The sequence below is a fragment of the Neopelma chrysocephalum genome, unplaced genomic scaffold (assembly GCF_003984885.1).
Source record: "Neopelma chrysocephalum unplaced genomic scaffold, ASM398488v2 Primary Assembly neopelma1_59, whole genome shotgun sequence".
In the NCBI taxonomy this organism is placed as follows: Eukaryota; Metazoa; Chordata; class Aves; order Passeriformes; family Pipridae; genus Neopelma; species Neopelma chrysocephalum.
The window spans coordinates 18512065-18539770 of record NW_020897714.1 but is presented as its reverse complement, the minus strand read 5'-3'; the positions used below and the strand labels follow the sequence as shown (position 1 = coordinate 18539770).

Here is a 27706-nt window from a genome sequence, read left to right as displayed (position 1 = left end):
AACACGCACAGCCAGACGAAAAAAGATCCCGCTGCAGGGATGAGAAGTATATTTCTCCCTGTATTCCAGCTCCAACGATCCCATCCTCCATGGCACCAGGTGCCTCTCCATAGATCCATCCGTGTGTGAGGACTGCTCGATTCAGGGAAGGCTGGCACTTCTCCCAACATCCAAGAAAGAAACCGCAGAGAAGCCACCCAAAGAAAGGAAGCCCGAGTCAATGATTAGGCTGTTGCCACAATTCCCCTCACAGCTTAAAATTCGTTTAATGCTCAAGAAAATAAATTCTGTTATAATAATAAAAATCAGACTTCTACCATCAAGTGTGGCTGGAATCTGATTCGCTCCTGGCCCACAAGGCTCCTGAAAAGAACAAAACCAAAAAAAAAAAACCAAACAAAAAACTCACCCCCCACCCCGCACCATCCCTTGCCCTCAGATAAAAAGGAGAGCAAAGTTAAAATTTATATGGCTAGAAACCATATGATTTCAAAATAATATTTAACAACAAAAAAAAAAAGAGCAGGGGAAGATATCCAAGAAGAAAAAAAAAAATAGAGAAATCAAAACCAGGAGCAGAGAGTCAGGAGAAGGAACTGGGGGTAGCCCGTGGGGGCAGCGGTCAGGGCTGGGGGGGCAGCGGAGGTGTTCCCGCACAGCTCCCGCGTTGTCAGCTCCTCAGAGGCATCGCGCTGGGGGACGCAGATGGCCCTCTCGGAAACGGCTCATACCAGCGCGGGGGCACAGCTCGACTCCTCATCGTTGGCAAAAAGAAATTCTGTTGGGTTTTTTTGTTTGGTGTTTTCTTTTTTTGTCTTTTTTTTTTTTTTTTTTAGTTTTTATTTGTTTTTTGGGTTTTTTGTTTTTTAAAAGAAAAATACAGTGAAGACACTAGAAAGAGAATTCAAAAGAGAGAAGAGACATTAGGAGAAAAGATTCTTCCCAGCGCTTCCAATGCCAGCTGGAGCATAACAAATCACATCAGCCCTTTCTTCTACACTCCTGCCTCCCCTTGGAGTTACCTTGCCCAGCTACCGTCATTTCCTCTACAAGAGGCACTCACTAGCTGTGTAAAGTCTCACACACTTGATTACATGCTCAGCACCCTCCTCCCCAACACTGTCACACTGCCAGAAAAGCATTCATGAGGAACTAACAAATGGCTCCCCAGCCCAGCACCTTATCCACCCTCCCTACCCTCCTGGAGAAATGGAAGCTACCTTCACACTTAAAGACAATCCATCCCCTCAAGGTTTTGGCAGCCAACCTTACTCTTCCCTCTGAGGCCAAAAACATCTCAAAGTAAGATGAAAGGAAAAGAAATGTACCAATCCCCCACAACATCAGCAAAGTCTTAACTTAAGGCTTTTTTTTCCCAGCAATTCCACCCTTGGGGGTTCCCAGGCATGAGGACAGGCTCACCTAAGCAAACACTGGTCCAGTGGCAATTGCTCCTCACTTCCCAAGGTGATCGAATGGCACACTTGTCTACAAAAGAAAAAGAGTTGCTAAGGGTTGGAGAGGAAAAAGAAGACACCAAAACAGAGAGGCTGCACGTTTCTTTCAGGACATCCTCCCTCCCAAGAGTTTACTATTCCACTTCTCCAAACCACTGTGGTCTGGAAGAGAACCAGACAAAGTCTTACTCCAAGCAAAGCAGAGCTAAGATGACAGTACTGAGCATGGCCTCCAAAAAATATGTAACTGAAGAGTGAAGGTGTGACTTGGTACCACTCCCCTCACCACACTAGAAGCTTCAGGCTCATGTCAGCTCCAACAGATCAGCTAAAAACTACTCTAGGGCCCATAGTACTTCTGGAACATCCAGTCCAAGGCCATGAACATGGCAGCAGGGACTCACCTGTGATGCTGAAATCCGTGACACTTCTTGCCGCCCTGTGAGGTCAGATGAGGAGACGTTGGCAGGAGCTCCTCGGTGTAACCTCATGCTGACCTTCCGCTCCCTGTCCACTCTTGAGATTGCTCTGGGGGACGTGTTGCCTGTCGGGGCAGAGAACCATCGAGGCAAGAATATCAGCCAATGATTTTGGTTTCTAGCCAACAGCAGGGCTGGAACCCTCCCCAAGGTCTCCCATCCCACTCACCGGACTGCTGGATTCTGGAGGTGGGGGTGGAGGCCATGGGCTCAGTGACATTGCGAAGACGGTTGGCAGTGGCTCCAGCAGGCGGGCCAGGGGGCAGTGCTCGTGTGGCTGACCCTCGGAGTTGCCCCATCCTCTCCTCTCGTTCATGCTCTCGCCGCTCCCGATCCATATCCTCAGGGTTCCGGGCTGCTCCCTGAGGAGAGAAACCCCCACACCGCACATGGCTGTCAGGCAGGAGAGACAGCAGCAGCCCCGGACAGAAAACACATGGCACTCTATCGTGCCAAGGAAGTGGAGCTCCATCCCCAAAACATGGTCTCCCCCCACTATCTTCCACTGCATCAAGAGAGGACCTCATTCTGTTCCATGAAGAAACAGGGAAGAAAGCATATGGTACTACAGCTGTTACTGGAATCCACTCTGTCCCACCTCCAACTATAGTCTTCTCCTGAAAAATTATCTCTACCTACCTATAGCTACAGATCAGACATACTCACTAATACAACAGTAGCTATACCCCCAGCTTACACCAAGTAACTCTGCCTCTCTTCACTCTACCCGTCCCCTTTGTCAAGTTGTTCACCAGGGCTAAGTACAAACAGCAGGCAGTTTCCAACTTTCCTTCCCCTCCCCATGATAAAAACCAACTCCTGTCCAGCCCTTTTGCCACACACACACTCACAAATTTAAGCATGTTCCAGTCAAAGACGTAGTCGTAGGAGAAGCCTTGGCGGTGGAAGAGGTTGCGGAAGAGTTGCCGCAGGTACGAGTAGTCAGGTTTATCATCAAACCTCAGCGAACGGCAGAAGTTGAGGTATGTTGAGAACTCAGCTAGAGAGAGCAGAGAACAGTTGGCTGTTGAACACCATCCAACCTCCCACGCCCCGCCATGGAGCCACTGTAGCATTTCAGCAGTGGCTTGCTGGACCAGGACAGCACAAACACAGAGCTGTATAACAAAAACTGAGCCTGATGGTTTGATTGCAGTGCTTTGGCCACTACGAAAACCCAATCCCTATTTTTACCATGGAAAATGCTCACGCATCTCTCTTTGTCGGCTTCTCCAAGCAAAGACTTAGCAAGTCCTGTGGAGCCTGCTGAAGGACAGTAAGAATGCAGGCCTAAGGAAGAGGTGGAGGTGAGCTTTGGGAATTTCAGCTCAAACCAGAAGTCCTCCTAGTTCAGCAGTCTATCTTAAGCAGTAGCCAGAAGTAGACAACTACAGAGGAGAAAGCGTGGGGCAAGCATGTCTGACACTTCTATTGACATTAGCCCAGCTCCCACCTACTTTCAGCTCCAGGAACTTCCTGATCTGGATGTGGTTTCTGACTATTTAGTAACCCTCCATGAATAATCTCTCTTCCATGTACTTGTCCCATCTCTCCTTGAACTCCTGTAAGCTTTAAGTACCCACAACAACTTCTGGGAATGAGTTCCACTACTACTATTACAGTCTACTACTGGCTGTGTGAAGAACTGCATCATTTTGTTTTGAAGCCAGCAGAAACCAGCTTTGTTTCTCTTCCAATACAAAAACTGGGGCCACCAAATAATTGTCTCCCACCTAGACTTCTGCAGGCATAGTGAGTGCATAGACTTCTATCATCTCTCTAATCACCTCTTTTCCAGGTTCCAGCAAACTTGTTACTTGTGCAGAAATCACCTCACCCTGGTTACCCTTTTGGCCCTTTCCTGGCCCTTTCCTGGACCTGTTTCCAGTTCTACCACATCTGGGATGGACCAGAGCTACACAGTGCATGCAAAGTGCAAATAGGCCATAGGCTTATGCACACTGTTTGCACAAAATTGCTGTGCACAAAATTTCTGTTTTCACAGAATCACCTATTGTAATTGCAACAGCTCACTGATGAGTGGCACTGGTCAGTTGGAGTCTACTATTGTGCAAATGACGTGAGGACCAAGACTTCTCTCTGTTCTCACATACATTACCCATGTTTACCTACAAAGAATTCCAATTGCCACTTCATTGCCTGGCTATTTCTGGGACTCTTCATTAACCAGTAAAAACTCAGAACCACCAGCATACCTCCTCAGCTCACTGTCCATCCTGCTTCCAAACTGCTACTGAGGTCCTAAAGATCCCTCTCAGCACTCTCACGCCCTTACTAACATAAGGTTTCACCCTCTACAAAAACACATTTCCCACTTCTGAACCAGAACAGTACCACCTGTTATCCTTCTCATCACTGGTGTCAGCAGCACATCCTGGTCTGGGGTACTGGGCACTGCCCTTCAGGATTCAAGATTCCATGGGGTTTCAGCAGGTGAACAAGCCAAGCAGCAGACAAGACAGCCATCAAGATGAGAGCACTTACAAGGGTACCCTTTGCAGAGCACCTCGATGGGCGTTGACATCTTTTTCTCGCTGATCCTCTCATACTTTTGGCGCTTGGTGGCAGCCTTGAGGCCCTGCCAGGGCAGTGAGCCCAGGTTGAAATACATGAGCACATAACCCAGGCTCTCCAGGTCATCACGGCGACTTTGTTCTGTGAGAAGTTACAAAGGGGCAAGGAGTGAGCAGCAATCAAAAGGACTCTGGCAATCACATAGCTTTGGTGCTAAACACAGAACAAAACAATCACTCCTCTCTCTTCTTTGGTAGATTTCTATGGATAGACAAACTTGTAGAAGACATTCCAGTGCAAATTCCTGTGAGGACGGTCATATTACAAGAGTTAAAGTGCTCCTCTCCCCATATGGCCCCACCCACTTCATAACTAATGACTCTGACTACCTCCTCACTCGGACAAGCCTTAATTCACACAAGAATTTAACAGCTCAAGAAGTGCTGCAGCAACACTGCCTACTTTGCTCTTCCCAGTCCCAGAGGAAGGGCACCTACACTTCTCCACCCAGAATGATTCTTCAACCCAGGGATTAGTCATGACAGAGGTAGTCACAGAAAGACAAGTCTAACAGAGGTAAGCCCAACACAACCCTTTCAAACACATCTTCTAATTAAACTGCTGATACTCTTTAGGCAGGGCAGAAACAAGGAACTAGGGACCCCTTCTAGTAGTAAACAACTTTGTTAATTGTTTAGAGCAGTCTAACATGTAATACTGTGCAAAGACGTCTTTCCAGCTTGGTGGCATTTTTCAAGCTGTGGAGGAAAGGGGTATACTTTGAACAAAAGGTTCCCCTCCAAATAGGGAATGACTGTGTAAATGGCAGCATTACCAACTCTACTAAGAGCAAGGGTTGCCCTTAATATGCTATTGCAAGGGCTCACTTTTAGATGCTTACTTATGGAACAAAAAAAATTGCCTCACAAAAAAAACCCCCTTTCACATTGAACTTGTTCTCTGGAATGGCCAAGCCATTTTAAGTTTCAAGCTAGCTCAAGATGGATTTGATGCAGAATCTCAACAACTGCAAATGTTGACTGGTTAACTTGTGAAACTCCTCCCAGCTCCTCCAACACGCTTGCAAATTCATCTGTAAATCTTGCCAAGAAGCTCTTGCCCTTGTTTTCCTCCCAAATAAAATAAACACTTTGGAGAAAGTACTTTACATCTCGAGTAGAACAACCACTGACACAGATAACAGGCAGGCAAAATACGGCTTGAGGGAGAGCACAGGGATAGAGGAAGGACTAAAGAGAATTACCTATTAGATTAATTCACTACTACAGCACATTTTGCTGGATTCGGTGCTACATCCTGGAAAATGCTGCAGATTATATGTTGGTCTGTGGGTTAACTGTCAGTATCAGTTACATGCTACTACCACCTGCTCCATTCAAAGGCCAGTAGATCATTACAGCTACCCCTTATTCTGTTAGCTGAGCTAAACCCTGACAAAAGAGTAGCTTGTAGCAGGTCACAGATACAGATGTCCAGCTCCTGAGATTCAACATGGTTCCTTCTTCTTTCTGCATCTCTCTCATGATCTCCTAGTGGTTTTGAGAACTGGAGGCTTGGCAAGTTAAAACTACTGAGAGGGAAAAAAAAAAAAGGAAACAAAGGGGCTGCAGAAGAAAAGGGTCTTATTCCTTCATAACTGAGAGGAGAGAGCTTTTGGGGCAAAGCACATGAAACACCATAAAAAACCCCACATTCCAAGACAGGATTAGAGGAGAAAGCAGCCCTGCAGATGCCCAAAATGTCTTACTTTGAGCATGCAGAAATAACAGCATTTTTTGACCTCACTAACGTACTGCCTCAAGTTGCCCACTTTAAAGGGGCTAATACGTCCTTATCTTATCAGGCTACTGCCAAGGATAATTACATGATTGTCTGGGAGATGCATAGATGCTATGGAGGGAGCAGAGAAAAGAAACTGAGTTTGCATTTGGCCTCGGGTTGGGGTATGTGTACTCTCAGAGGGCTGCAATTACTCATCATGTATATCAAATAAACAAAACCGAACAATATTTGGTAATGACCTACATCCTTAGACAGGAGGCATGTGGAGTCAGAAGGCACACCCAGGGCCTGAAAGTACAGGAGACAAGGGTAATCTCAGTCCTGCAATCTGGCAGCCCTTGATTTATCCATGCTGTAGCTTTAAAGCATCTAACTGCGGGTTCTTGTCTAGAGTGTGGTAGTGCTCTAGACAAGAGGAGTAAGGAAAGGCAGGGCAGGAACCAGAGAAACCTACTGAACAAGCAAATCAGCCTTTCAGGAATAAATCAGGATCTTGCCTCCAAAATCTTGCTTGAACTCCAAACTGCTTAGGGCAGGCTGGATAACACACCTCTACTTGTGTGAAGCACAGCAGCTTTAAGCACAGTCACCAACCCTATCCAGAACAGGATACGTTCTGTGAACACATGCCTGGGCACAGTCTTAGCGATTTGGGGAAGGCCTGAATTAAAGACTGGAGATTAGGGAGCCTGAAGTCATTGGGAGATGCTACAAGGCCTTAGTGAAGGTGATGAGAGGGGTTACAAAACCAAACTGGGAAGCTAACTAGTATCCATTACACGCACGCAAACACACCTTAACTGTGCCTTAACACAGCAACATGATCAAGGAAAAACAACTGCAAGCAAAGCACCTAATTATTAAAATTCTGAATGAATAAGTGTTTGACTGCATTGCGGCCCCAATGTTTAGTACCTCATGTACTGTGGCAATTGTAGCCCACTTAAACAATTTCACTGAGATTCAAATCTATGATTGGCCTGAAGTACCAACAGGATGGGTCACAGATGTGCAGCTACCTCAAAACATTGTAGCAGTCTTTCATCTGTAACCCTAACTACAAGATCCTGATTTAAATCTTGGATGATTGTAAAGGACAACAGTTCCTACATCCTGTTTCTTTGTTTCATCTTCAGTTACTATTATACAGCTCCCAAGTTTAATTATTTCTTTTCCCTGGCCTCATATAACAACATTCCCAGGATACTAGATAACATTAGATAGCAAAGAGTTAGAAATAAAACTTTACCTCAACGCACCAAAGAAACATTATTTAGTATCGCTACTTTCCACCTTTAGAAGTCTGACAATCAGCGACTAACAGTCACACCATCCCTGGGATGCAGGAAGAAAAAAATCTCACTTTGCAGTTTGAAAAGAGAAAGAGAAATACAAGTAACGTGAACGCATGCTCAGAGCAAGTTAGTCCAGAAGCTGGATTACAGTCATGACCTGTGATACTTCCTCTCTCCATTTTATTTCAGCTTCTCAGTTTTCCTACAACGGGGGGGGGGGAAGGTTTGAAAGACAATTTTATGAAAATGTATTTTTCATAAGACACTGATCCTTTCCTCCCTCCCAAAACCTCTTCCAATAGAAACACAAGGTCATCTTCCCACACAACCCAGCACAACCCCTCAAACCCAACCTCTCACTCTGCAAGCAATCTCCTGCCAGTTCCCTCCTCCCACTCCCAGTGAGGATCCGAGCCAGCCCACACCCTCACTCCCTTCACAAAGCAGGGTCCTCAAAAGCCAAGTCAGGGGTGAGTAGCAGGACAGGAAAAGACATGCTTGGGCAAAGACGGAAGACTGAGGACTGGTTGTCTTGGACACAAAGTTCCTGACAAAACATGTTTCTTTGCAACCTAAACTGCCTTCTGGTCCCTCTGTCAGGAGAGTATTTCCCTCCACTCCGATTCTGTTCAAAGTGATGCTGCTCCCATGCAGGACTCCCTAGAAATTAGCTGTCTTTCCCGGAGCCAGCCCAGCTCTGCAAGCAGGCTTAACCAAGCAATGTTTTTCTCACTATATACTCAGATCTGATCTTGCACAAGTCACACTACAGTTCCCCTTTCTCTCTCCACTGCATGGCAACAGCCTTTAAAAACACACACAGAGATCTGGAATGGGTGACAGAGGGCAGGATGAGCAGGAGGACTTTATGATCTGCACAGCCTACACTGATGCCATCTAGGACACGCACTCGGGAAGGCACTGTCCCCCGCCTCCCACCTCCTGTTACCCAGACAGAGCCCACCAGGCTTCTGCCAAGACTGTCTCCTGGGCACCCGGGCATCTATTTCAGACTTTACAAGCTACAGTGGGTGCAGGGGACTCTCATTCCTAGAGCATGTGAAAATTGACTGGAATGTGTGAACCAAAGCCTGCACAGTCCAGTGACTCCCCCAACGGCAAGTCTCCAGCTGTGGAAACCCTCCCCAATCTCGCCTCCTACTTTTTTCCCCAGTCACTGGGAAAAGAATGTGTTTCCTCCAGACATTGGAATGTCCAACCCTTAGCTTGCACATTCAAATAAAGGCATTTATTCATTTGCTATTCCCGTCACATGAATACCCCAGCACCTGGTTCCTTCCCTCTCCCTAGAGCGCATTAATGTAACATTAAGACAGAGAGTTTAGTCTCTGAAAAGTCAAAAAATTCAGAGTCACGGTTCCCATGGCAATGCTGCTAACTCACAAATGTGTCTGTCATATACCCTGTGGTAAGGTCTTGAGAAACAGGAACTCCAGCTGAAACCTCAGCACCTCCATCCCCTTTCCTCCAGGCAAGTCATGTAACCTTTATGCTGTTCAGGGGAACTATCTGCAACGTGGAGATAATACATCTGAGACCTGTTGTGCCAAGTAACTCACACCCAGACTTTCCCGAAGCAAAGGGCATGAAGAGAGCAGTGGCTGTGCTCAGACTAATGGCATATGCATTTTGCCCTAGGATTACTGTTTAGACATTGTTTGTTCATCCTGACACACAAGCCAAGCACCAGTAGCAAAGGGCTAAGTTGGGGTGGGATGAATAATGAAGTCATTTGAAAACCACAACCAGACATTTAGCCTCTCGTGATCAGTTCAGGCAGAGCAGGCACATACATAAGAATCGACAGACATAGTAGTGATAATTATTTTGTGCATGTCTCCTTGTGGCAGTTTCCATGGCTGTGGAAATCTTGACTGAGAATTCAATGGAGAGTCAGTTATATATATGCAGGTCAAGCCAAAATACAGAAGGCCAACTTGGAAAGCTCTACAAGAAGTATTTTTACAGTGTGGAGGAGGTCAGGAGATCACAGCCCACTCTCAACACACAACACTCCCCATTTTTATATAAATAAAGCATTTTCCATCTATAGCTATACAGTATTAAGCAAAGAAGACAGTGGGAAACCACTTTATTTTCTGCAGGTCAAGTATTGACTCCAGATATCTGAGAAATATCTGCAAGAGGGGAGAGTGCAGGAAAAATGAGGTCATGGAAGCCTGTGGAAGCTGCTAGTTTAAAAGGTTTTAGTTCCTTGCTCTGACTTTCAAATTCTCAGGTTATACATTTCAGAAGAAGGTCTCCCAGAGACACAAACTGAGCTGCAAAGACAGTAGCTATTTTCCTGGGTCCACAGGCAAGACAGCTTCAGTGTTTCTGCTCCTCAGATTTGCCAGTTAATAGCAGGACCAAGTCAGCCTGCTCAGATCAGACCGTATGGTAACTAAGGAAGCCTCATACTGAGAACAAAGTTTAGCAAAAATTTAGCAGAGGAAGGAGGTCAAACACTGGAAAGAAGCTTTTGGTCAGAGAACAGAAGAGAAAACTGCAACAGGTTTTCAACTATGTTCCTCACAGCCACCAGGGGCTGATTCCCAGGACAAGAATGTGGGTGACTTCAGGAGGTTTGAGCACGGTGGGCACTAACCTGGTCAAGGTTTTTACAAAACCTGGGATGATGGTCAGCACCAGTGTAAGACCTGGCTGAGCTCTCAGCATGCTTTCCCAGCCTAGTTTCATTCCCACGGTATTAACCATAGACACTGAGGGCAGAGCCCTACCTCCCTAAAGCTGCCTCAGTGGTGAACAGGGTAGTGTGGTTCACAGACACACAGGTATTTTGAAGAACCATGATAGCCAGTTCTCAATCACAAAACCTGGATGTCCAGCCAGCTGGAAGCCTTCCCTCATTCCAGCTTCCTGCACACTTCCAGCACATGGCTGGCCCCACCTTCAGTGGTGGACCATATTGCAGCGGGCCTGTATCCTCCAGCTCTGACAGCTACAGAATAATCATTGATGAAGGCGCTTGGGAGTCAACAAGAAAGGTTTCAACTGCACACATTCCTAAAGGCTCAGTGCCTGTGAATGTCTCCTTTACACATCTAATCAGCCTGCAAAAATTGTGCAAGGCAGATTCAGTAGCCGCAGAGTCACAGAGGTCACAGCCTTGACGCTCAACAGGGCCCCACTGCATTAAGTGGTGAGTGCACAAACACATAGTGGTAAGACAATTTCTGTCTTCAGAAGCTCGAAGTGCCACCAAAGGCAGGAGAGGTAACACAGGTGTAGCATTTATGTTACTTGCCCACCATCTCAAGGCAGGTCAGTAGCGGAATCAGGCACAGAACCCAACTCCCTCCTTCTGGGGACACACCACCTCCCCTAGAAAGCCCCACCAAGGGGAAACAGCAGGCTCACCAATTCCCAAGTGGGTGTTGATAGAGGCATAACGGGCTGTGCCAGTCAGATTCTTGTTTTCCCGGTAAGGGATGTGCTGGTGGGTCCGGGCATCTCGGTACTTCTTGGCCAAACCAAAATCAATGATGTATACTAGGTTGCCTTTTTTGCCGAGGCCCATAAGGAAGTTGTCTGGCTTTACATCCCGATGGATGAAGTTCTTGGAATGAATGTACTCAATACGGCTGATCTGGAGTGGGGGATAAATAAATAAATAGTGAGACAAGCAAGAAAAAAACCTACCTTAACTGCATCTGCTAAAAACAGTACCCTGTCCAGGATACTGACCTGTCAGAGTAGGGAAAAGGACATTTCACAGAGAATATCAGAGATGACAGCCAAGGAAAAGACACCCTTTGGAGGCTGCAGGATCTGTACATCGAATTCAACCCTGCACACCAGCCCAGTCCTCACTCTGGGGAGGTCATCATTAACACCACAAGGAAGGGTGGGAAGCAAATCTGTATGGACTAAAACTTTGAGCTTCAGCATTGACAGCTGTCAGCTTTCAAACTTAGCCAGGCTGGGAAAGTAGGGGGTCCATCCACAAGAGCTAAGGGTCTTAAATACAGGGCATGGGCAGTTGAATTGAGATAGGTAATGATGCCAATCATTCATCATGCAGGCAAAAGTATCTATGTGTGCAACACTAACGCAGGGTGAGCAGCAGGGGAAGGAAAGAGAGATGGAGATCAGGAAAAGTCATCAGTGTCTAGGTTCCAGGCCCCCAACTTCCTCAAGAAATAGAAAGCTGGCAGCCACTTGTCACTAAATGAAGAAAGCTTGGGATATAGCAGTTCTTAAGCAGAGGAGATGGGAGGGAAAAAAAAAAAAGGCATGGAAAAGGAGAGTAGGCACAAATGCTTCAGAGGAAACTCACCATCTGGTCTGCCAGGAGCAGAACTGTCTTGAGACTAAATTTGCGGGAACAGAAGTTGAAGAGATCTTCCAGGCTGGGCCCCAAGAGCTCCATCACCATCACATTATAGTCCCCCTCTGCTCCACACCACTTAATGGAGGGGATACCCACTGGGGAAAGAGAAAGATTAAGCCCTCAGAACAGAGACTAGATGCTGCATCCCCTGCTGAGAAGATCATATGTAACACCAAATCATTTCTTTCCTAAGGCCCTCCAGAATAATTTCCTTCTTCAACCACTCCCCCGGCCCCATCTTCTCCTCCCCATCTCACCTCCTCCCTGCATCATCTTGTAGAACTTGCTTTCAATGTGGAGCTGGGGATGCTTGGTTTTGACACATTCCAGTTTGATGGCCACCTCTTCACCAGTTGCAATATTGGCTCCTGCATAGAAATGAGAAGTGAAATGAAGATTGCGCAAGCTTCCACTGATGTTAAACACTTTTAACAAGGCCTGTAAAAATGCCAAAACCTTAAGATTTGCCCTGAAATTTATTCTCTGTGACAGAAATGAGATCCGGCCACTTCATAGAGAGTTTCCAGCGCTGCCATTTGCAAACGCAAGGCCAGAGAAAGGCATGTGAATAGGAAACCAGGTCTGACCCTGCAACTCAGGCTAGAACAACAATTTTGCAACATGCTAACTGCTTTGTTATCTCAAAAAGTACCAGACTTTGGGAGCTCAATCTGTATGTATCAACAGTACCTAAGCTAAGTGGAAGTTGTAGCTGCCTCTGATCATATCCTCAGACCCTGAATGCAAGTCCCCCCCAGGCAGTGATACAGAGTATCTCTTCCCTAGCAAAATTACTAGTTACCTCAGTTACATAATTTCAACAGAGCCAATTAGTTCAGGAGGAGACATTACTAACATTCCTAGCTATCTGTTTTCTCCACAGCCTTGACCTGCTCAATACAGACAATTTCTAAGTCCCCAGCTTCTCCCTCTCCTGAGGGCTTCAATAATACCTTTATCTTTTGCCAACACAGAAACATTTGCTGTATCCTAAATTAGAAGCGTGAAGAAATAAACTGAATCCAGTCCTGAATTAAGCTGCCCAGACACCTCTGTTGAAGGGATTGCTAGATACTTTGTGACGACACTGAGTATCCACACACTTCTCTCTAAAAACAACCGAGCTGCCAGCTGTGAAAGCCAGCACTCTGGTCCCAAAGTGCACTGTCAAAGAAGGAACAGGCTGCTCTCTCTCTCGTAATAGCTGAAAGGATTCCAGATGTTTCACATCATCCTAGAATGGAAAGAATGAGTATCTGTACACAGGTCACGGGAATGACACTCAAGTTTTGCTTCTCTCCCCCTCCCGCCATGCCGGCCTCACACACACACACAGACAAGCCCTTCCTCGTATCTGGAACTATTAGAAGTTGCACTCAAACACAAATCAGAGAGCTGCTCTGATCATGAGCAACTTGTGAACACCGTCATAAAATAAACTACTCCAGAACACGCATACCATACATGAGCTGGAGTCAAAGGTGACGTTTTGTAGATATCCCATAGCTAGTTTTAGTAGGTCTGGCTAATTTAGTAGGTCTGCCTCCTGAACCCTGTGATAAGACTTTAAGAGTCCACAAGGACAGCTGCTGATAAATCTCTCCATTTATCCTCTTTCCCACACCTCCTCCAGAGTCAGGGACCAAAAGAAAAAAAAGGAATTGTTCACACAACTGGATCCCTTCTCCCCCTGGATCCTAAGGATCTCCTGTTGAAGAGTTCTGGCTTGTACACAAATTTAGCCAAGAGCTGCCTGCTAGCAAAAAGACATAATCTAGATGCTACAGCGCCGGGTCGAGACAGACAAGCTGCTAGGAATTTGTAAGAGAGCAACAAAACTGTTGGGGGCCTAGAGGGATTGATTTACTAAGAAAGATTAAAAGAGCTAAATATGTAACATAGACAAGAGATACAACCAAGAAGGGTGGGGAGGAAGAATGGGACATGACAACAGTCTGCAAATATTTGAAGGCTGTAAACACTAAGGAGGGAGAGGAATTATTTAGGGTGCTCTAAGGGAGGGGAAGTAGGAGCAATGGGATTAATTTAATAAGGATTTTAACACAGGATCCAGCAGAAGAGAAAGGCAAAAAGCCATCCTCAGAGGTAGAGCCAATGGTTACTTTTGAAAAGATGCTGCCATTTTCCACTTAAAAACTCCTGGCCAGAAAAACAAGTCTGTACATTTCCTTCACTGCACCACAAGACCCTTCTTATAAGCATCAGGAGTGCAAGGAGGAAAAAAGCAGGAAAAGGGACTAGTATCTGTCTTTTAAATTAGTGTTCAACCACTGGCCTTCAGTCAGCATGGAAACACCCAGGACACCCAAAAAAGGTAAGAGTGCTTCCTTCTCTCATTCCTTTCTCTTTTCCCTGCTTTTGTGAAGACTTTCCTCCAAATCCTCTGAAGCAGCTCCCTTGTCCATTTCCCAGGGGAAATTTTTCCCTCTCCTAATCCATTTGCTGGCACACAAATATTGGTGAGTCTTTCTGACTTTTGGCAGCGTTACCATTTTGAATAAATGCTACCCCAGAAGTTGAACAGTGGAAACATGAATGAGTTCTCATTTCCACATTACCATGGGTGTTTAGAAAGATGATGATGCATCCATCTACTAGGCTGTCTGCAGGTGGGGAGTGTTATCTGTGGGCACATAAAGCTCAAAAAGGGAAAGCAGGGGTAGGCATCAAGAAGACTTAGATTCTTCAAAATGTGAACATGCCACTCATATGTGCTCAGATGGCCCTCAGCCCCACGCTCTCCATAGCCCTAACACACGTGTTAGTCTCTTAAAAAAACTTAAAAAAAAAAAAAAAGAGGAGAACAACCCTGTGGCCTAGAAAAGCAAAGGTGGAATCATAGGCTGGTTTGGGTTGGAAGGGACCTTAAAGGTCATTTAGTTCCAACTCTCCTGCCATAAGCAGGGACACTTTTCATTAGACCAGACTGCTCAGAGCCCCATCCAAACTGGCATTGAACACTTCCAGGGAAGGGGCATCTACAACTTCTCTGACAACCTGTTCCAGTGCAACACCACCCTCACAGTAAAGAATTTCTTCCTGGTATCTAATCTAAACCTGCTCTCTTTCAGTTTAAACCCATTCCCCCTTGTCACTAAATGGTCTTGCAAAAAGTCTCTCCTCATCTTTCTTGTAGGCTCCCTTCAGGTACTGGAAGGACAAAATTAGGTTACCTTGAAGCCTTCTCTTCTCAGGCTGAACAATCCAAATTCTCTCAGCCTTTCCTCATAGGAGACATGCTCCATCCTTCTAACCATTTTCATGGTCCTTCTCTGGACCAATCAGACCTACTGAGGAGCTATTCTTTGAACACTTTAGGCTTGCTCCATCCCCAAACCCCGCTGTGTCTACAGGTTGCTCCTTCTACCATTTCTTTGCTAGAGATCCACCCAGATCGAGACCACCACAAGTGAGGAGGGAATTCAAGGGCAGGAATCTCTCTGGTCCTTTGTTCCATGCTTTAACCACCATCTTTCTTAAAGATACAAGTACAAAAGCAACAGTTCTCTGCTCTCTTTCTAGACTGGAAAGCACCGTGTTTCAGACAAATGCAGCAGAGTCTGCAAGCTTCAGCCACTTGAGAGACGTATGTAGGATTGGGGATAATTCCTAACATCCACCCCCAGTCTCGCTCCGCTGTGGGGGCTGCACAAATTCAACTCATTCATCATGAGCTCTTTGAAACGGGGCCCCGGGGACAGAGGATGTCACCGGCTGAACAGGATCTTTTCAGAGTGGAAGCCTGACTGCATGTTTGATACAATAAACACCACCCTCCCTGCGCACAGTGGCAACAAGCCGGGGCCCCCACTCTCCCCACCACACGCCCCCCTCTTGACAGCCTGTGGAGGGAAGAATGGAGGGCTGGGAACAGATGGAAGAAGGTAGATAGGGCGAGAGAGAGTTAACAGGCCAGGAAACAAAGGGAAGGCACTCCCCTCCCAGCAAGGGAGGAGCCTGCCACCAGGAACTGTCCCCAGCCAGTGCAGGTCCCAGCATGCTTTGTCTGCCCAGCTCCTCTTCACCACCAGTGTGCATCCCGGCCAGACGATTCCTACCAGGTCCAGCTACCCTGCCCTGCCTCTTGGCCAACACCTCTGACAAAGCACCTCCCTCCGACAGCCTAAAAGTCTTGGCAATTCCTCTGCAAACTGATTTTGCTGTTCTGAATGAGCAATTTTAGAGGTAAATGGGTTAGCCAAGACCCCTCGGCAGCATGATCTCATTTCCCACCCTCCCAAATCAATGTAGGGAGAATATCTCCACAGCACATCTATCCCCCAAAGTACGCATGGAAGGAAGGCATTGTGCTTTAAGCCTCAGCTGAGCATTAACACAGTCCATCCTTTGTGTCTACCCATGTAGAAATCCAAGTTTCCTTCTGATACAAAAAAACCAAAAACAAATCCCGAAGAGCACAGCACGCAGCACCCACTAGTTACAGAGCAAGTGAAGGTAGTAACATCCTGAAAGAGAGAAGCTGAGGATAAACCATACAGCCCCTGCTCATCCCCAGAGATAAACAAGGCTTGTCTGTCCTTGCTCTGTCTCCACACCATTATCAAGAGAGAGAACTGCGAGGGGAATTTTTCGCAGGAGAGAAGTCCTCGTGAATGAGTCCTTCTGTCTGCAGAGCAGGCCGTGAGAGTACAGCATGAGCACAAGCGTTCTCCAGACGCACCATCAGAGACTACATGCCCGATCCCTCCAGGCTGGGGAGTCACCCAGGCTCCAAGAAGTCTCGCTATCACTGCTTCAAAACATGCTGGCTTGCACCTCAATGAACATCATTGGCTTTGATAGTGCATTCAAGTAACTTGGTTGAATCCCTCTGTGCTCACCACACCAGGGCACTGGGGCTTCCTCTGCCTCTCATGTTGTTTGGTTACAGGCAAGGCGGGCACAATCCCCTCACCAGAGCCTGTTTTCTACGCCTGCTCTGCACAGGTGGATGACCTGTTACGTGGTGCAGAGGAACACAGGATCAGGCCTTTCCACTCAGTACCTCTTTTCTTACCCCATGTGTACCCTCAGATGTTTTGCAAGATCCTGGCAATTTATGCTGTCCTATAGAGGGTCTGGAAGGCTTCAAGCACTACCACAGGTGGAAAATGCTGTGTCTGGGCTATCAGACACTAACTGGCTGGAGGGTCACAGAGGAGTGGCATACAGGAGTAGGCAGCAGTAAGGCAGCACATAGTGGAATTGGGATCCCAGATCCATTATTTATCATCTTTGTTCATGCTCTGGATAAAGGTGGCAACAAAGCCTGTTACTGATGATTCCCACAGGACACTTAATCAAGAGAGCCTGCCAACACCAATCAAGAGAGAATAATAAAGCAAGAGGGAACTGGAGGTAAAAGCCAGAGGTTGAAAACAGACAGTGATTTACAAGCACAGGAAAAAGTAATCTGAACTACAGGTATTCAACAAAAGGGACTCAGGGAGGGATGGGAAGATGTTGGAGATCCTAGAAGACGTCTTCTACAATATAGCTGACAGTGTGCTAAGGCCAATTCTGCAACCTGATAGTGTTAGTGATGGGGGAAGCCAAGGAGACCCAAAGAAGCCTATGCAGAGGCATCACATTACAGATAACTCGAGGGTAGTCCTTCATTGCCAGGCACTGGAAATGCCACACATCAAATGCAGTGTTGGCTCCAAGCTGCCCAGCAGATGGACAAACTAGGAAAAACTGAAGGAGCAGCAAAAGTGAGGAGTGGTGGATGTACTGGGAAGCAAAACACAACTCAACCAAGCAAATTAACAGTCAAGGAGCACATGACACACCCATAAGTCCCCAAAGTTTGCAGACACCAAGGGAGAGGGCAGTTGTTCTGCTGGCCTGTAGGACTACAACTAAAAAGGTAGTAAGGAGAACCAGATGACAGGTAAAACCACACCAACTCTCATGGAGGGATCAATCAGGCTACTGGGTAGTCTTGCCACCCTGGCCCCACATGGTCTGAGCCAATAAAAACATGAGCAGGCAAAGCATTAGCACACATCAGCACACTGGCTTGGAAGAACTTCTACCCAGGTAACCTGCTGCAGTAACAGGAAACCCAGCACCTCATGGGCTCCATCCACTGAGCTCAGGTCATTCCAGACATTAACTCTAAATCCCATTACAGATCTAACAGATCTAAAGCCCAGGAGTTCAACCACACCAGGCTCTCCAACCTGTTTTACAGCTCCTGGTCTCTGACCTCTCTCTTAAAGGTCCGGATCACTTTTTCCACTACTAATCTTCCCAAAACTTTATTCCTTCTACCCTTGAAGTATGCCCTCCCTTTCCACCACCCACTCTTTACAGAGTTAATACTCACACACACCCAAGCTCAAGAAAAGGAAGTGAGAATGCTGGAGTAGCATATATGGCAAATATGTCCCAAACAGTCCAAATCTAAATCAGTCTAATCAACTACCACTGTGTCTCCAGCATCTGCAAGGCAAAGCTGAGCTCATCCCACTTTATTTGCCATCAGAAGACTGGCAGCAACTAGCAGTATTCCTTGAAGATCTTCTTCTCTTCTCCACCCCCTCCAACCTTACATGGTGCCCACAAATACCAACAGGCAAGAAAAACAACCCCGAAACAATGATGCAATTGAGAAAAACAACCTGGCAGGTAGAAGGACAGACTCTCACACTCACCTAGGTAAATGTCTCCAAACGAACCACTGCCAATCTTTCTGCCCAGCCGGTATTTGTTCCCTACTCGAAGCTCCATGGTTTAGTCGTGCTGAGAAAAGAAGCACAGAAAGCACAGTGTCAGAGCAGAAACAGGAAGTGAATCATGTAACACTACAGAAGAGACCTCCCCACTTCACCCAGAGGCTGAGTACAGTTTTAAATCTTGAAATACATCACTTTCTACATAGCCTCTATCACCTCTCCTATCTCCTGAACATCCAGGGAGAGCATGAGCTAGAAACACTGGAGGAACACAACCCTCTCAAGCATGTTTTCCATGTTCCCATTATTAGAAAGAAGAAGAATTCAATCTCTTCTCCATCATTTTGTTCAGAGACTGAGGAGGGGGTCAGGAAATCTCCCCTAAGAAGGTTTCAGTGGGTGATCATGCCACACCACTGTAAAGAGGTACTGCTCCTTGTACCCTACAGTACCTGGCACCAGGACGGAAGTAACCTCATGAGACACCAAAAAGGACAGGCATAATAAACCCTATGAGAAGAAGTTGCTCTCTGGCTCAGCCCTAGTCCAAACACCACTCGGTGGTGGTGAAGCATAGGACCCAAGAGCTGCAAGAGACAGACAGACTGCATCACTCGTAGGCAGAGGCTGGCACAAGGGACAGGGAGGAGACATCTTGCTGAACTGAACCCTTCGAGGCACGCACTGACTAGGAACAGCACTTGCTTATCTCCACAGGCTTCTGCTGATGGGATCACAGCCTCCTTTGGTCTACGTGAGCCTCTCCATCTCTGCTGCCTACCTAGGTGTGTCGGCTGTTTGTTTTTAGCAGCTTGGGCCTTCCCTCATCCCTTTACCTGAGGTGATTAGCTAACCCTTTGACCTGATATACCCCATCAACATGCCCAGGCTTAGCCTCCTCACCTTCCACAGAAAACCAACTAGGTGGAAGGACCACAGCCAGAGATTGTTCTCCCTGCCAACCTCAACTTCTGCTGCTAAACACCTCTGCCAAACACAGTTCCAGCAGTTCACCCTTAGCAGACCACTTTCCTTCGCCCCTTCTTATGGCCACCAACTTATTCTAGGAACCACATCTCTTCCCAAGACAGCCAATGCATCTTCTTTTAGAGGGATTTGCCACAGTCCTAATTTATGCAATGCCCCATTATTAGCGTACAAAATGCAGACACAGAGCCTGTTGGGGACAGGAAAGGTGAGGAATGATTCATGTTTTCACAAGTGGGTGAGAGGAACTTTCCCTTGCTGGAGCTTGGTGGGAAGGAAGCATCACTGAAGGAAAGAAGGGAGGAACGGCCTTGTGAGACAGAAGTACAAAAAAAAATAATCCCAGCTACAGGATTCCGGGCATACTATAAACCCAGAGCTGCTTCTCCTGCCCCAGGAGATGGGATTACAGAAAGAAGAATGGACGGACTGTAGAGATGTACAGGGAAATAATCCTATCAAGGCATTCAGGGGACATTGTGAACCCTGAAAGCAGAGCTCCAGTCACCAGAAACCACACACAAAACACTTAGAGGTGGAGTCCCCTCACCTAGTATTTACTTATGCATGTGGGTTTCTGTGCATCTAAAGTCTACAAAACCCTGTGGCTATTTCAGACTTTCTTACTACAAGGAATGTAGGCAGAGCCTTGGGAACCAAACCAGGAGGCAGGCGGACCTGGGCGAGGGCACAGCAAACAGACATGATTTTTATCCGCTGCCTGCTGTTCTGTATAACCACATTAACATACATCTGACTTGCTTACACTCCTACTCCAATAAACGATCAAAGGTCTGTGTCCCCGGGAACCTGTCACACCACTGTCAAGAAGACAGCTCTCAAACCTCCTTCCTTCATGGTGTGTTTACCTAGGCCTGTGAACCCTGAACATCTCCACTTGAGTCCAACTCCCAGCTGGGGTGAGCACAAACGACCACACGGCAGAGACTGGGCAATGGGTCTCTGCGGGGTCTCCTCTGCACCAGGGCACAGTGGGTACTGCTCTGCAACACCACAGCCCCAAGCCTAAATTCAGTCCCACCCTTCTGGGACAGACAGGAGCCAGGTTAAGAAGAGTTTCTCACACATGGAGGCAGCAGCCCTTCTAGCTGATTAAGCAACAGGCTCCAAAGGGGAATCTAAAAAATGCTCTAGGGCGCGGGGGTGGAAGCGGGAAGCAGGATAATGGAGTAAAAAAATCATGGTCTCGCACAGCTGTCATTTTGCCTTATCTCCCCCCCAGCACACACATACAAGTGTGCGTAGAAAACCTGGGTGGAGGATAGCCAGGGAGCAACAGCCTGGATTCATGGTCATGGGGCAGGACACACATCCCACCCCCTCAACAGCTGCTCCAGGAGTTCAAACACCTATCACATTTGCTTCTACTTCACACAAGTACCCCCACCATCTACAGGTTCCGCCCCTATAATCTGATCTTCAGGTCTACTGTTATAAAGAAAATTTTATATATAAAATATATATTCTTATATGTGACATTTATATTACTCCCTATATATTATTTAGATGTGTAAAATCTAAGACATCCCTCCTACCCACCCCCTCAGCAGGCTTAACCCCCCCAGCCCTGCCACCCTTCCTGCACTCTACAGCCAAGGCAGCATTCCCAGGGGCTGCAAGGCAATCATTTAGTTAAACCATTTAGTTTTCCATAAGGGATTAACACACATACAACCTCAAAGCGAGTGTGTGCTCTGCATGAGCGTTTGCATACGCGAATATCCAATACTACACAGCCTCAGAAAAATAATAATACTATCCAGCCGTCAGCGGTGCTTACACACACACACCATTTTGCACCAGCCCCTTTTATATAATATAAAATACCCACGTACAGGCACAAAGGCCATTATATAAACACACGATAAGAGTTGATACCACACTGCTGTGCCAGATAGGATGGCGACCAAAGATGCAGGGAACATCTTGGGCGGGGGGAGGGGGCTGGGGAACAGGAGGGCCACCTCTGTCCCACCCGAGGGGGTCAGGAATGAGAAGATGCCCTGTCTAGCAAAGGCCACGCAAAACCAAACCCACGGTTCCATAATGGAGGCTGCCGATCCCAGCACTGCTCTGGCTTTCAGTGGAAGTGTGGGGAGTGGGGGCTGCTCTGCTCATAGACCATGGAGGCTTTACACGGCCTTTTTTTTTTTTTGGTGGGGGGGCTGGGTATATGAAGGAAATAAAGGAAGAGGCTGGCAAAACAGTAATTTGAACTGGCTTAAAAACGGGATGTAAAAAAGAAAAAAACGCGGTTTTGATTGAAATGCAAAACATCAAACCCCTCCAGATCCTTTCACACTTACAATAAGGAGAGCAGCAAATAAGGTGGGGGGAGAAAAGAAACGCCATACACAGAGCATTTGGACTACATCTGAGGGAGAAATAGCCGCAACAGGAAAACAGGGAGGGGGGACACACACACAAAAAAAAATGTCCCTTACACCCCCACCCCCTACAGGCAAAACACTACGCGAAGACAGTCGTACCCGGGCTGTTATTTTTCCGGGTAGGTAACAAAAAGCTGCCACCCCCGGGAACGGCGCTGAACTTCTCCTCGTTCCCCCCACCTCGGCCCCGGCCGCGGCCATCGACCCCCGCCCGTACCGAGCCCCACAAGACGAAACGCCGACCCCTACAACCTCCCCCCAAACGCAGACACCCCTTCTCCCCCGAAACAGGCAAAGACGGGGGTTGGGGAGGGAGACAAGGAGCATCAGTGAACGGAAGGGGTGGGGGGTTTAAATCATCCGGGGGGCGGCCCCCCGCCGGGACCCCCGCAGTCCCCCGCCGAGAACACACGGCACCCCCCTCCCCGATCGGCCCCGCCGGCAGCCAGGCAGGGCCCCGGCAGGCGGAGAAAGGGAAGAGGGGGGAGCCTCCCCCCCCCCAATCTGCCGGTGGCGGAGGGGGCGACCCCCTCCCCGCGCCCCCACAAAGGGGCTTTTGTCCCCCGCCGCCCCCCCGGCCCAGCGCATCGCGCCCTGCCCTCCCCTCCCCCGCCCCCTCCCCCTCCCTCCGCGCACACAAAGAGCCGGAGGGGCCGCCTTTCCCCCGGGGTTTGCGCCCCAAGATGCGGGCGGGCGCCCCCCATACCCACCCTGACGGGAAGGGGGCCGTGTGGGGATGCTGCTCCGCCGGCTGTCAGGGGGCCAGGCGGCCGCGGCGGGGAGGATGACGGAGGATTGGGGAGGGCTGGTGGCGGCCGTGCCCGGCGCGTCCCTCCTTCGCTCGGCTCGGCGCGGCGCGGCGCTGCCTGCCGCCTCCCGCCCGCTCGCCGTCCCCTCCAGCCGGCGTGTGCTCGGTACAGCCCGGCGCTCACCCAGTTTCCATTGAGCCCCGGAGCCAAACCCACTGATGTCACCCAGCGCAGCCCCGGCCCTCCTCCTCCTCCGCCCGCCGTTAAAGGCGCAACCGCCGCCGCTCCCGCCGCCTTCCCGCCCGCCGCCCTCGGCTTCGGCGAGGGGGCACACACACACAGACACACGCACACACACGCACACACACACACGGGCTGGGCTTTGGGGGGCGCGACCCCGCTGAAGGTTTCTCCTCAGTGGGGCAACAGCAGGGTAGCCCCACACGGGGATGATCAAACATGGGTGCTGGGTGCCATCGCATTGGCGGTGGATGCCAAGCGGGGGTCCACCAGGAAGGCCAGTGAGGCATCAGAACCACCCCAACCCCACAGAGAAGGTCAGGGCTCCTCAGCCCGCACCCCTCAGGAGCAGGAACACACCTTGGGTGGAGCACTTGCAAATCCACACGAATGACGAAGCACACATATAAACCCTAACCTGGATAGACAAGGTCCATGGGGCACCCACCAGCAGATAGGTGCAAAGCTGGGGGTACCCCCCAGCCCCCAGGGTGTTTGGGGGCCAGGTGGCCACAGCAAGCCCCAGAGCATCTCTGAAAGCCAGCTGATTCAGGGGAGCAGCCATACATCAGACCTGTATGGTGGTGTAGGAGCAGACCCCAGGACAGGGAAGTATTTGCGGGCTCCTGGGAGATTGAGGCTGGATGGACAAAGGATGACGGAAGTGCTGTTGTGAGCTCTGGGAGCGGGACTGTAGGAGAGGCTGGAGGCCAGTGTAGGGTGAGCAGAAAGGGAACAGCAGTAGGACCTACAGCTAGAGCCAGATGATGCCCAGCTTCACAGGCGGGGATGCCTCATCAGGGTACAGGAGATGCTTCAGCACAGTCATCCCAAAGTCAAGAACCACGGTTCCTGAAGGAGGAAATAAGCGTGATAGGGAAGAACTCAGGAGCCCCCATACCAGTACAGCCCTTGGGTGCATCTAAGCCGGGACTCCAATGTCAACTTCTAAATACACAACATAAGCACGGGCTGTTGGCACCAAGAGGCCCAAGCTGCAGCCGTGCTGGCACCTTGCCCTACAGAAAGCAGTCTCTGCTTCAAGCCATACCAAAATGGTGGACTTCAACGACCTATATCTCACTGCCAGTTCATGCCCACACTGAGTTCTTGGGCCATTGAGACCTGGGAATATTTCCTCGCTTATGCAAGCCTTTGGGAACCAGTGCTGTTTCCCTCTCACTGCTGGGCCAGTTTTATCACAGAACTTTGCCTCCACTTGGAGAAGTTAAAATTTAATTGAGTTTTTCGTAGTAATGACATTTCCTTACACATGCTCCATTGAACCTCTGTCGTTTCACAGCTTATGTAACACTGAGCAGATGGGAAGGCAGGTGACAAAGTATGCAACCAGTGCCAGATCCAGCCAAGGGTTGGGTTACCCTCCTTCCCCGGGTGGGTGCACATCAGTCGAGAGGGGATTTGCTGGAGCACAGCATCACTCATGACTTTGCTGTGAGTGGCAGGCTCATATGCGCACTGAGCGAGGTGAGCTCTGACAGAGAGCCTGGAAGGATAGGTCTGAATCAGAATCCAGGAGAGGCAGCTCTCGGTATGGATGGTGGGAGCAGAGTTTGGGGTGACACTGACTGGCAGGCAAGTGCAATGTCTGTGAGGACAATGGCCATGCCAGCTCTCCCCCTGTTGCTGGCTGAGGCAGCAGGAGGGAATTTGAAAGAATCCCGAATGTAGATACAGTCCTGGGGGGTGAAATTGGAGTGTGCGCATGGACATTTCACTTACCTTTATTTTAATCATTTACAGCTTAAAATAAGAAGTCTTTAATTAGAAACATTCCCTTAATTGAATTGTAATCAAGTTTTTAGTGCTGGCTAACCACATGATCTAATAACACCCACCTTTCTTCAAGTATTGCCTAGTTACACCTCTTCTTATAGAGTAACTTTTATTAGGGAGCCTGGTCCAAGTGCTGCTGATTTTGGCAATGTGTGTAGCAGCCAGTACTGTGGGGACCCTGTCTGCGTCAGGGATGTCAGTGCTTCAGTGATGCAACAGGCAACTCCTACCCCAGTGTCTGAAAAAGGAAGGTGTTATATACAACACAAGCAGCAGGACTGTAACTAGAGAGAGGTTGGGGTTTGGTTGGAGAGGGAAGAAATTTGTGGGACAAGCAGAATCCACGCTCACAATCTGTGCTGGGTCATCTCTGTTCCTCTCCAGTAATTAAACTGGTGTGCAGCTGCAGTCACATGCATCTTTTCTCCTCTGTGCACTTCTCCAAAGATGAACACCCCCTCAGGTTCAGCCCTAATGAAGCACCACAATACAACAACCGATTTACACTAAGACTCTGTTCAAACAGCAGCACCTGGAAGGCTGTCTAACCTCCCAGACCCAGCAGTGAGACACAGCTGCACTCAAAACCCTATCCCAGGATTAAAACCCTGTAGGCCTTACCTCATCCTGTCTCCCTGGTTTGCCTGAAAGGGATCTTTGTAAGAGCATGGAAGAGAGTCCAAGCCCCTTAGCTCAGCAACTGGGGGACCTGCACATGGGACACCTCATGTCTACCTTTCCCAGGGTTCAGACATGGTCAAAGCATCCCTAGATGATACAGGGAGTGCTGCTTCTAAAGGCAGGCAAGCCGAAGATGGGCTGTATGGGGCTACATTTGGCTGCTGTCCTATTCATATGGGAAGGTCCTTAAGCTGTCCCCAGCAGTCAAGCTGCAGCACTGTAGAGGGAACCCATGGCAATGTGTTTGAGCTGAGTCTTGTGGGCTGGTGTATCCAGGGGGGCTGTACCTCACTGTGCACCCAGCCAGCCTCACCACTGCCCACCATGTCATTCCTCAGGTAGGAAAGGAAAAGAAAGACTAAAGTTGCTCTGTTTATTCACAGTGTTATGGCTGGGTGGCCTTCCAGAGTCACGGTATATGATATTCATAGTACCTAGTAAAACTCGTGGGAAAGCTGAGCTCCAGTGACCTAGCAGACCTCAGCTAACTGCCAGGTTGCATTTGGCAGCTCTGCCTGATCCACAGTGAGCAGAATCCCATTTCACCCACTATCTGGAGAAGGACATACTGCTCTGAAGACCAAAGTCACTTCACCACAGACAGACTTGCCTGTGCTAGGGAAGTGTGAGTAATCAGGGAAAGAGCAGAGAAAACTTTGACACTGTGCTGAAGTTCTACTTCTGCAAGGCCAGTGAAAGCAAGAAAAGATGAGAAACGAGAACAAACGCATTGGCACCTGCAATTCAAGAGCAAAGGTACCTGAGGAGGCAGGTACCTGTGGCTTGACACATCCAACAGGGCTGACAGAGTTCTTCAAAGCATTAACTCACAGTTCATTCAGAATATGCAGACCCCCACTCCAAAAACAATGATCAATGTACATTGGGTCTTCTTCACACAATATACACTCTAGTTTCTCAGTACTTTCCAAATAATAATGGATTTGTCTTTTCAATACTCATACCAAGCAAGAGAGTAGCATTTTAGAGAAGACCTAGCACTCCCAGAGGGAAGGTCAAATGCAGCCTGCAGGGTGGGGATGCTGATCCGAGTGCTTTGCCAGAACGCTCTGCATTTTAAAGCCTTTTCTAGAGTCAAGTGCAAGTCCCCATTGCAGGAGGGAGAAATAAATACTCCTGCAGATGAGACATCAGGATCCTAGGATAGCACAAGGCTAAAAACAAAGCAAAATGCCAAAATAAATAAAACATAGCTAATAGCTACCTCTGAAAAGATTGCTGTGAGTGACTCGCTCAGCATCAGGTAGGAAATCCGCAGCAGGGGCAGGGATCCAGGCCAACACACAACTGGCTCAGCAATGAGTCACTCCTTTTTCTTCACACTTTTTGGGGAAAAAAAACACAACAACAACAACAAAAAAAAACCAACCCACCAAATTATGCTGAGTCCCTGCAAAGAGCCTTTTTCATGGCATAGCCCAGACTCATCCAGAGCACCATCTAACCTGTGTGCTGCAGGTGTCCCGTGGAAAATAAATCTGTGGCCACATAATTAAAGACTCAACCATAATTCATATGCATGAGGACATTTAAGGGCAGTTGTACAGCCAGCCTTGGTGCTGACATTTCTCAGTGATGAGAAATGTGTATTCTGATAGAGAGCAGCAATTGCTTGTTGTCCTCAGCAAGGAGCAGCACTAGAAAGAGGTGAGACGTGCTGTTGGGTGGCATTTAGGGTAACAGTACAAGAACAGTAAGGCTTGGGAGGAAGACTTGGGAGGAGACCCTTGTTAGGGCACTGGAGAAATCTCTGGTCAGAGAAACACAAGCTGATATGGCCATCCTCCCTGTTCCCTTGTCCCCTCTAAGCTTTCCCATTTTTGGTTTCCTTTCTTAAGGCTTGTCACACAGCTCTAGGCTCTGGGCTCAGCCACTGCCCCCTCCCAGGTCCACCTCACCTGCCCTTCCCTGTTTCTTCCCCCAGTGTATGCCCAGGCTGAGTCTCTTGCCCAGACATACCAGGCTGGCTCAGCTGTGTGTCCTTGGCCAGTCAATCGCAACCTTCCCACCACATGCTGTCCCCCTCCACACAAGCTGCTCCCTATCGCTAGTCCAAGCCTTCCTGAGTAGACGGTTGGTGGGAACTCCCCTCCATCACCAGTTCCCATCTGTTACCAGAAACTCCCACTCCCCAGGCAAACAGTCTGAGTGCTGCCCATATCCCTCCCATCCCCT

At 48.4% G+C, this 27706-nt stretch overlaps 1 protein-coding gene and 1 long non-coding RNA gene across 3 annotated transcripts in view; both read right to left on the bottom strand.

Moving 5' to 3' along the window:
* LOC113966045 overlaps positions 1-27706 on the bottom strand; it is a 113907-nt gene that overhangs the window by 55232 nt on the left and 30969 nt on the right. The window lies entirely within an intron of this gene.
* Positions 248-23054, bottom strand: CSNK1E (casein kinase 1 epsilon). 2 transcript variants are annotated; one of them, XM_027680255.1, is made up of 11 exons: positions 22976-23054; positions 18625-18712; positions 12202-12312; positions 11891-12039; positions 10972-11200; positions 4442-4612; positions 2788-2936; positions 2106-2298; positions 1862-2001; positions 1423-1488; positions 248-891 (listed from the first exon to the last, which is right to left on the bottom strand). In XM_027680255.1, exons 2-10 carry the CDS (start codon positions 18698-18700, stop codon positions 1456-1458), a joined length of 1251 nt encoding a protein of 416 aa, XP_027536056.1. In that variant the 5' UTR covers positions 18701-18712; positions 22976-23054; the 3' UTR covers positions 248-891; positions 1423-1455. The 2 variants fall into 2 exon arrangements, with proteins under 2 accessions (XP_027536056.1, XP_027536055.1); XM_027680254.1 differs by having other exon boundaries at positions 22754-23049.